The following is a 10,801-nucleotide window of genomic DNA, read 5'->3' on the forward strand; positions in this document are numbered from 1 at the left end:
ACTAAAGTTAACATTTGTAAAAACGATTAATAAAACAGTTGCTAAGCTGCCGATCAGGGCAAAGTTTCCACTGTGGATCAGGTGACACTTTTGGAAGTTGTGTTATTGACCTATGTGGTTTATGTAAATTACTTTATTGGTCTGCTAATTGAGTTTTTGTGCCAAAACAGCTAGAGACGTTTTATTTTATTGTTTCCTATTATTTTTCCCCTAAAATAACCACTATAATGCTAAAGTTACTGTACATTATGCTTAGGTGCTGAAAAACGTTTTTTTTACTGTTTGTAAGACAAAACAAGACATTTAACACTTTTTACAATTGATTAGCTACATTAGTTCAAATCCACACCAAACGTAATTGTAAGGGGGGAAACATGGCTAATATTCTTTTAGATGTTATGTTGTAAGATTGATGTATTCAGTGCTTTAATGTTTAAATAGGTTGTTCATGCTGCAGCTGCTGACGATGATGCCAATCCTAAATGATTTACATGGTGACAAATAGGGAAACATGAGATTTTCAACACTGAACATTTGTTAAAGTGCACATTTCAGGTAGCAGTGGAAAAATAATAATATGTCCACCTCACATCTAGATAAGTTGGAGAGTAAAGTGGCATTAAATGCAAACACTCAAGTAAAAGTTGTACAACTTGAGTAAAGGCAATATGGTGAACTGAATATATATTGTGTATTGTTAGAAGCTGCTTCACTGTAAGAACCCCCGACATAAAGTTTGTGTTATTTAAACTTTTATAGTGATTTTACCTTTTTTGATTGTGAATCATCTAGGATATCATCATACTTTTTACCCTTTTGTTTTTTCATTAGAGAGTTTCATTATCACAACACACAGCAACATGGGAAGATCTTAGTTCACTTTACAAGGTGTTTGGGGTTAAATGAAGGCTTTTACCATAAAAGACGCCTCTCACTTAACTGTCTTCCATACAAACATTACAAAATGATCAGTATTATAAAGGAAAATATTTGATCGCAATTGTTGCATTTTATGTGAGAAGAAATTATATTTCATATATACTGTAATACAAAAGTGATGTACTGCATTATAAGCTAGTAAGACTCTGTGCTGCCTCTGAGCTGTGGATTGCAGTTTTTGACGGAGCAAACAAAGACAGACAATAACAACTACACTGGTTGGATGTGTACTTGTTGAAATTAAACAATAATACCAACAGTTACATTAGTGATGTTACATTATGTTATACATCATGTGGAATGTTTTCAAAAAACATATAAAATCCAAAACACCATATAAAATGTACCCCAATTGAGCAATGAGAATGTATGTTACAACACAGGAAAATGTATATAGTTGATCTACAATCTACATGTGGAGTTATAGATTACACATACTATGAAACACACACATCTGGTTTGAATATCACTAAAAAGAGCTTACAAAACCATGAATTCACATAATTGAACTGTATGCCTCCAAAACATTATGATTCTTTTTCTTTGCAAATGGCTCTAAAATGCAATAGAAAAAGTATCACAAACTCACCCATGTGTTCAGCTGTTTTGTTGATGTTCTAGAAATAGTTCACATGACAGGTTTGTAAATGTATGTACTTGAAAGATATTTGTACATTAAGTGAGGATTTCAGGAGCAGACAAATATGCAAGACAATGCTTCTCCACAGAGCTATTTCCACCTGCTGACTAAACTGAAACTCCAGCTTCAAACTATTTTACTCCTTTTCCCAGGGTCTCCTTTTCTGATGACGAAGGGAATTCTTAAAGAGGAAGAGAACAGAAAATATGACTGAACATGCACCTCAGCAAGGATAGTACAAGACCAGATACATTTTTAAACATCATTGTGCATGAAGAGGCTCTTGAATTGCTTAGTGACACATAAACTGATCACTGGGTTCCACCTGTTCCCCAGCTACTTACAGTGTACATGTTGGAGAGGTTGTTGAAAAGCACTTGGCCTGCGCTCACTTTGTTTCTCACTCCCCGTATGGTCCCGTTCTTGCTGCAGATATTGATCCGTTTGTTGCTAAAAAGCATCTCTCTCTTGGCACTGGCGTACAAAAGCAGGTCATCAGGTTCATAACCGTTCTCGTCCACGGTGGTTTCCACCACCAGACCATTCAGGTGGCTGTTAACCTCGCTGGGCGGTGACGACAAGCTCCCCAGCTCTGTCTCTGGGCTGCTGGTGCATTCAGAGTCCACTGAGTCCAACACTGAGCCGCACCAGGCTGTTTCATCTTTGAACACCTCTGTCAAGACCCTGCCGCTGTTGGCGGACGCTACTCTAAACCTAACTGTTTTCCCAGCCTTTTGTTTCTCCTGTTTCAGATTTGTCCCCTCCATTGAAATACAGGAATGTCTTACATGATTCACATCCAATCCAGGAAAGCCAGATGTGCTCTTTCAGCCTAAGCCATGGTGCTATGCAATTATCAAATAATAATATCCTCATTGATGTGTGAAAATGAACTGAAAATACACCGAGTACAAAAAGTAGACAGCCCAAATGGTTAATAATAAATGAGGATCTGCCATGGTAACAGGTAAAACAAGCAACAGCAAGATGATATTACTATGTTCAATAATTGATCGAGGTTAGTTTTCACACAGCAGATAAGCTGCATGTCCAATAAGACATTGACTCTTCAGATATACTCTACTAACCTAGGCTTGACTGAACAATAACCCTTAACATACTACAGATAACCATTTGTGCCCTGTGTTACTGTATCTATTACCATGAAGTTACCTTGACAGTATTAATTTATCAAAGATTTTTAAACTAGCTTTAGAAGTTATGCAGATAGTTAATTCTCATACAAACCTAATGATTTTTCTGTTTAAGAATTGCAGAGGTGCTGTAGCTCTTTTAGAAAAAATTATTTCAGCACAAAAGTAAAGGGGTTTTGAAAAATCTTGAAAAATCTAAGACTTAACAAGATGTCCAGAAATATGTCTAGATCCAAAGTGAAAATGCCATATTTTGCTGTTTATTAGGTTTTTGTAATGGGACATAAAGATTAAGTCCAGCTTACAAACTACTTTTAGTCAATGACACAGGAAAACTTTTAGTCATTAGATTTAAATTGTTGACAATATACATAGTTTTTAAGTGTTTTTGTGGGACAGTAAGATTTTAGATTATGCAGTGAAGTTGTTGAATACTTACATTGAAAGTGTTGTTGTTTTTTTTACTTTGATATTAATGCTAATTAAATGGATATTTGTAAAACATTTTCCTCTGAGATGTTCTGGACTCGAATTTAATCATCAATTCATACATGGCACCAAAGGGGTAATTGTGTAATTCCACTCCCGTCCTGTAGGTGGTGTTAAAGGCAAACAACGACCACCAACGAAGCGGCAAGAACACACGTGTAGCACATTGTCAACATGGGCAAAAGAAGACAAAATAAGCAACTTTTCAACAATTTGTCTAAAAAGCAGAAAAAACACTTGAAAGAATTTGGAGAGGAGCATCCCTTCCATGATGAGTAAGTAGTATCGGAGGTACAGACATGTCTTAAAGGAATAATTAAGTTTTTGTGAGGCAGCTAGCTACTGCCGGTTACGTTCCGTTTTCATTTAACATCAAAGTACTGCTATACGAAGAAGCTTCTTCACGAAAACCTAAAGCCTCATATGTTTTTGAAGAAAGTTTCTATAGTTTAAAATGTTAGCTAGTGAGTTTCTTCCCATGATGGTTTCACATTAATAATTAACGCTAGCTTACAAATCCAATCACTAACATTAACGTTTAACTGATACAGTCCTTGACACTACAAAGTCAAATAGTCAAAAGCTAATTTATGCCCACGGTGTTTAACTCAGTAGTACCCTTGTCATGTTAAAAAAAAAGGGGTTGCTATCAGAAAGAGTTAATTTTTCTTCACACAACAAAACAACCTACCGGGTTTGTATATTTTGACAAAGTAGAAATGTGTTTCTTATCTCTCTAGATATACCTGAATGATATACCATAGCCAGTTATTCATGATAATAAACATGTCCATTAACGTTTTAGAAAACCTGTTTTTGTTCTATTTTATTTAGTTGTCTTTATTTTATTTTCCACAGAGTTAATGAAAGACCTGAAAGAACTGAAACAGTGGAGCTGGTGAGTAGTTCTGAAAAATCCATGATAGTACAGCCTTAACCTCCCCCCCCAAAAAAACATATTTAAGGCCATCCGGTGATGGTTGTTATCCAGCCATTCAGTTTTCCATGTAATATGTACACTTTTGGTACTTTATTATAAAAAGAAAAGAGTTTGATGCTTACATCTGTTACAGCCAGCAAGCCCAGAACAATCTGACACTGAGCCTGATGAGCTTGAAGAGGTGGAAGAGGAGGAAGCAGAACATAAAAGTGCCTATCAGAAACTTCTTTCAACTCTTAGCAATCCCTCCAGCAACAGCCCAAGTGAAGAGGGTGAAAGCACTGATGAGGAAGAGGAAGAAGAGGACCTTCTTGGTGATGGTGAGTTATTCATTTCCAAAGACCTGAGAACCACATAAGCCAACATATTGCTGTCATTGTTGTGCTTTCTATCATAGGAGACACTGATGGAGGTAGTGATGAGAGTGAGGCTGATGATGAAGATGAAAAGGGAGAGGAGGAACCAGAGGATGCAGACGAGTCTCTTACTGAAGCAGTAGAAGATGAGGAGGAGGAGGAGGAAAAAAAGGAAGCAGATGGTGAAGACTTGTTAGACAAGGAACAAGAATATCAGTTCTGTCTGGAAACTAACTTCATGGGAGAAGAAGAGGATGAAGGGGCATCTGACAGCAAAGGTTGGCAAAGAGCAAAAAGGTTTCTTCAAAATAAAACTTTATTCCTTGATTTTCACCTTCAACATTTAGTTTTTTACTCTATATATAGACATGTTTCTTCAGCATTTGGATACAGAGCTTGATGAAGAGGATATGCAGAAGATAACATCTGGCAGCAAATTGAAGACTCAGATCCTGGTATAAACCACATATTTTAATTAATTTACAAATTAAACAAATAAAACAGTTTTAAATTTTTATTTTCTGTTTTCCAACATAGTGGCCCAAACTGGGCACTCTGCTCTGTACCAGTCCTTTGGAGAAATTTGGACCTGTTGACTCACATAAAGACACAAACCTCCCAGATTTCCACAAACTTCTGGAGAGTCAGTGGAAGGAACTAGGCCAGTCCTCCAACCCTGAAGGTGTGGCTGAGGAGATCACCCCTCTCCAGCTAGAGTTGCTGTCCCTTATGAACTCCTATAAGGACCTATATTTCCCAGAAACATGTCCTCTGAACCTGGGCCCACAAGTTCGTAGTGCTTACTGCCTCCACATACTAAACCATGTACTGAAGGCCAACTCCCAGGTTCTTGCTCACAATGCACAGCTAAGAGAGCAGAAAACTGAGGCGAAACCTGGAGCTGAGCCACAGGATGAACCCAGGGACCAAGGACTGACACGGCCCAAGGTAAACTTCTTTAAAATGGAGCTGCAAGTAGCACTTTTCAACTTTGGTAGAGTCTAATTATGATCACAACAAGCGCTTATTCTTTCTAGAGAGTTTTTCTGGATTTAAAAACCTTAACTTTACAGGAAAAGGGGTTAAGATAATGTGGTTATTATGTGGTTTTTAGTACATTATAAAGAGACAAACAAAGGGTAGTGAGTATGACATGGTAACAACAGTCAGCTGACTGTGACTTGAACAATTGATATTGCAGTTATGTGATATACAGTATGTTCTAGCAACTGAACTACCAGACACCCCTGAATAGTGACAGTTTTTAACATTTTGGTTCTGATTTGAAGGTAGCTGTAGATGTCAACTTTAATAGTAACTTTATTACTATTGTATGAGCTGTGTAGAAATTTCAATCATATTGGTATATAGAGTCTATAATGAATGAATGAGAAGCAGTGCAAAGCTCTTTGAGTACCAATAGGTAGAAAAGTGCTATATATGTGCAGAATATTTACCATTTTATAAGCCACCAGAGGGTAATAATGTTGTGGCTGATCTGTGTAACTGAGTTTCTGTTTTTTTAAAAACTTTTTTCACGTTACTTCCAATTCAAATCATTTGTGACAAATGTACAAAAATACTAATTTTTTGCTCCCAGGCTGCAGTGTTATATTTTTTCTGTTTTTTAATGTGTTTTAGGTCCTGATTATTGTCCCATACCGAGGGGGGGCTCTGCGAGTCGTCCAGACACTCATCAGCTTGCTTGAGACCAAAGGCAAGAAAATCGTAGTCAACAACAAGAAGAGGTTCAAGGAAGAGTTTGGAGAGGAGATGGATGACCAACCAGCCAAACTGCAGAGACCAGATGATTACCATGCTATCTTCTCTGGCAACGTGGATGATCACTTCAGGATAGGTACACAGTGTAGAAGGAAAGTAGATCTACCTTTGGAAGACTTACACAGTGTATTTGATCCCCTCTTGCTGCCGTCTCTTCACCAGGTGTCTCCATTGTAAGGAGCAGCATGCGTCTCTATGCCCCGTTCTACTCATCAGATATAATCATTGCATCTCCGCTGGGTCTACGCACAGTGCTGGGAGCTGAAGGAGAAAGTAAGAGAGACTTTGACTTCCTCTCCTCTATTGAACTGCTAGTTGTGGACCAGGCAGACGTCTTCCTCATGCAGAACTGGGAACATGTACTTGTAAGTAACACGTCACTTCCTGGGTGCATCTTTTTTTCAGAGCATCAATTTCAGTATTATACTACTGTAAAGATGTAGTGCCATCTGCTGTCCAACAACTATTGCAGAATTTGTTAAACAAAATATTTTAAATGCTCAAGGTTCCTGCAGTCTTTCTCTAAATTCTACAATGTTTTTTAAGATTAAGGACGGTGGTCTCTAAGAGGGTGACAGGTTATTTGTGTTTTGTTATGTTCCCATTAACAAACTTTTTAGAATTCCTTGTGATATTTAATTAATACATTTTCAGAAATTACTGTTGTAGATTATTTATTGATTTATTATTTATTTGTTTGATTTTCATGAACCATGACATTGATTGACCTCCATCAGCATGTGATAAAGCACATGAACCTGCAGCCTCTGGATTCTCATGGCGTTGATTTCTCCAGGGTGAGAATGTGGAATCTAAACAACTGGGGCCGACACTACAGGCAGACACTGGTGTTCAGCTCCATTCAGGACCCACAGATCAACAACATCCTCACAAAGCACTGTGCTAACTACCGTGGACAGGTACTCCTCTCCAAAGCTCCTCCGGTGAAGCCTTTCAGTATAGATTGAAATTGTATTTTACCACGTTATTAGGAGGCACAAAACCATCCCTGTCAGCAGTGCTTGGAGATGGAGTCACACTTTATTTGTTCACTTTAGTCTGCTGCATATCCCAAGGGAGCAGCAGTGGCTCAGCGGATGGATCGGCCACAATCTGAACCTTGGCTTGGAGGTTTGCGCTCAACTCTTCCTGCCCGCATGCCTAAGTGTCCCTGGGCAAGACACTGAACCCCAAAACTGCCCATCCCCAGCCATGCAGTGACAGTCTGGTAAAATTGGGGAGGGTTGCATCGGGAAGGGCACCTGGCTTGAAAAATGTGCCAAATCAACATGCAGACCAACGATCCGCTGTGGCGACCCTGAACTTACGGGATAAGCAGATAGACCAATTACAAAAATAAATAAATAAATAAAATGCTTGCTGCATATTGCAAGACAGTCCTGACAGTCCTACATCATTTCACTTTGTTGAAAACAAGTTGCTGGCAGCAAATAATTATTTGTAATTTTCTTTTTAAAAAAGGTTTATCATCATTTGATGTGTTTTTATTTATGTATTTATTATTATTAATTCTTTTTTCAGATTGTCATTAAGAACGTGCCAAAAACAGGTTCAATCAGCCAAGTGCTGGTTCAGCTGCCTCATGTGTTTCAGATGTTCCCCTCTGACAGTTTCATGGATTACGATGCTCGGTAAGTGCGTCCTGAAGGTGAACCACCTAATGCTATCATAGCTTGGGACACAAATTGACTCTGTAAGGTACATATGTAGTTAAAGTTTCCCTGTGGAGTATTTTAAATGAAACTTTGTTTAGATCTGTGTTTTGTAGCCGGTCTTCTTCTTCCTTGCCTTTGATGAAACATTGCTGCATAGCTTGGTCGATAACTCGTGTGGACCAATGTCTTGTAAATGTTGTTTTAACTGTTGCATGAGGTATGCATGCCTGCTTCAGTGGGTACAGTGTGTTATGTGTATTCATTTTGTATGGCCAAAATCTTCTTTTGGCTTGTATTTTGGGGTGTTTTTATGACCCCTTTTTGTGTGGGATTCATCTTTTTAACGCAGCCAGTAAGTGCAAATGACAGTTTCTTTTTCCAACAGTGTTTAAATTTGTTTTATAGCCACTGTTACCTATCCTTTCCCTAGGTTTCAGTTCTTTATAGATAAAGTGCTGCCACAGTACAGAGACTCAGTTATGTCCCACACCCTGATCTACATCCCTTCTTACTTCGACTATGTCCGATTGCGCAACTATATGAAGAAAGAGGAGATCAACTTTGCCAGCATCTGTGACTATTCCAGCAAGTCAGAGGTGTCCCGAGCTAGACACTTCTTCCTGAAAGGAGAGAAACAGTTCCTGCTCTTCACTGAACGCTTCCACTTCTATAAGAGGTCAGTTTTTGTACTGATCCCCAGATGTGTTTTCTGTCTTTTTGAGGAGAGTAACGTTTTGTTTTTACACCCAGCAGTTGGAGTGCAGTCTCTCCTAACTAGTATACCTTTGTCAGAGTGCACGGGGAGAAAATGTTCAGTGGGTACAACCAGCACATCACTAATCACAAGGATTTCCTGCTGCTTTGGGGCTAAACATAATAAGCTTCCTTGTATTATTGATTTCTGAAGCCACTGCCATGGCAACGTTAGTTTAAAGGTTAAAACAGCTGTTTTATTACTTTTCAAGAGTTAAAACATCACCAATTGTGATATCTGTGGGGCAGAATTGTGACTCTTTTATGGAGCTCAAAATGTCTTACCCCAGCAGCCTGTTTGTGCAACTGTAATGATACGAGTGCCATTCTTCACACATTTCTGAAGATAGGACAGCTCCAACATCTCCATCTTTTTTTTTTCTTCTTCTTCAGATACACCATCAAAGGAATCCAGAATTTGATATTTTATGGACTGCCCTCATTCCCCCACTTCTACAGCGAGGTGTGTAATATGCTGGCAGCAGGGGGTCAAGGAGAGGAAGCCAGCTGGACCTGCACTGCCCTTTACTCCCGCTTTGATGCTCACAAGCTAGCTGCTGTCACCGGTGCTCAGCGAGCGGGACAAATGCTGCGCTCCAACAAGACAGTTCACTTGTTTATTACAGGAGGGGAAGATAATTCTCCTTGATGGAGAGAAAAAAGGGATCAGTGAAAGTATGGTAGACATCTTCTGTCAGACAGGATCTATGCGATCACACCTGGATGACCATGGATTAGGTGTCGATAGTGGATTGCCTTGTGATTATAGGCATGTGCCCAGGTTGACATCAAGAAAAGAGTGCCAGTTAAATGTGGAAAATGTTTTCCCTGTATGTGCGCAATGTTACAATAACTCATTCACTAGGACCAAAACGTGTGGTGACATATTTTAAGTGGAAGCCACCCCTAAACATTAACGAACAAAGAGAAGAGATTATAAAATACTTTCCTAGAAATAGCTGAAATGAAAAAGTTATATACTGTACCTTAAATGCACATTTTTTAAGATCGCTAGTATGGTTGCCGACCCAATAAAAAAATAGTTTCAAATGAATCAAGGTGTATTTGTTTATAATTAGTGTTTGTCTGCTTGTTAAGTATTTTAGGAATAATTAAAAGCCTCATTCTTGACATTATGACTACCTGACTCAGAGAAGTGCAACAGTTCTTAAATCAATAGAAATTTGAATTTCAATCAATGCAATTAAATTAGTTTAATTAAATTTTTGAAATACAAAAAACACGATTAAGTATGCCTGTGAGTAGCTTGGTTTGTTTGTGCAGATGGAAAACATAAAAGTACATAGTACAAGTAATGACCTGCAGTCCTCCCCAAAGTATTGCAGTAGCAAGGCAAATTTGTTTTTGCCGTATACTAAAGACATTTGAATCATGCTGCATGATGATGGTCCTCCCAATTAGTTTTTATATTTATTTTCCCCTCCTCACTTTCCATTCGTTATGTAAAGGTTACTTTTGTGTCAGCTGTCTATAAATCTTTGTTAAATCTTTTTTAGAGCTTTCCAAATTATTAACAGTGGACTTTGTTATAATCATTAGGCATAGCCAGTGCATAACATTTGCTATATCCAATGTTTGTGCATTTCCTCTGATAGATTTTCCCTGTTTTGTTCACAGTGCTCTGCTTGCTTTCTATAACACCTCCTGGTCTTCACACTGATTCTTTTTACAGAATTCTGTCCAACAAATGCTTGTTTTCCCAGGTAAAAAGTAGAGAGAGAGAGAGAGAGAGAGAGAGAGAGAGAGAGATTGTTTAATCCGGTTCCCAGGACGCATCCCAGGGCAAAACCAAATGACTGCACTGTACAGCAAACACAAATGAACTGGTCTTTCTGTTCCAATACTTTTAGAGGGACTGTACGTGTTGATTTATATATTGTTGGTTAGAAAACCAGGTGGACAGAGAGAGTAGCTAATCTCTTACTTTAGGTGTCTCTTCCTTCTGAATACAAAACAAAGAAGTGTCATAACAGCCAAACCAAGAAATGGGGCCCTCACAGCACAGGCTTAATCCCTCAAGAAAAGATAAGATACAAAGCAAAAACAGGCTG

At 38.5% G+C, this 10,801-nt stretch overlaps 2 protein-coding genes across 2 annotated transcripts; one reads left to right on the top strand and one right to left on the bottom strand.

The window, feature by feature from the left end:
- Positions 1-1,024: 1,024 nt before the first annotated feature.
- Positions 1,025-2,704, bottom strand: grxcr1b (glutaredoxin and cysteine rich domain containing 1 b). Its single transcript, XM_067479876.1, has 2 exons — positions 1,924-2,704; positions 1,025-1,760 (listed from the first exon to the last, which is right to left on the bottom strand). Exons 1-2 carry the CDS (start codon positions 2,344-2,346, stop codon positions 1,716-1,718), a joined length of 468 nt encoding a protein of 155 aa, XP_067335977.1. The 5' UTR covers positions 2,347-2,704; the 3' UTR covers positions 1,025-1,715.
- A 641-nt stretch (positions 2,705-3,345) lies between these two features.
- Positions 3,346-9,783, top strand: utp25 (UTP25 small subunit processor component). Its single transcript, XM_067479883.1, has 12 exons — positions 3,346-3,497; positions 4,081-4,120; positions 4,296-4,482; positions 4,560-4,796; positions 4,885-4,973; positions 5,056-5,466; positions 6,160-6,376; positions 6,463-6,665; positions 7,038-7,220; positions 7,843-7,952; positions 8,407-8,652; positions 9,123-9,783. Exons 1-12 carry the CDS (start codon positions 3,397-3,399, stop codon positions 9,376-9,378), a joined length of 2,280 nt encoding a protein of 759 aa, XP_067335984.1. The 5' UTR covers positions 3,346-3,396; the 3' UTR covers positions 9,379-9,783.
- The last annotated feature ends 1,018 nt before the right edge of the window (positions 9,784-10,801 follow it).

The sequence above is a fragment of the Channa argus genome, chromosome 16, assembly GCF_033026475.1.
Source record: "Channa argus isolate prfri chromosome 16, Channa argus male v1.0, whole genome shotgun sequence".
Taxonomy (NCBI): domain Eukaryota; kingdom Metazoa; phylum Chordata; class Actinopteri; order Anabantiformes; family Channidae; genus Channa; species Channa argus.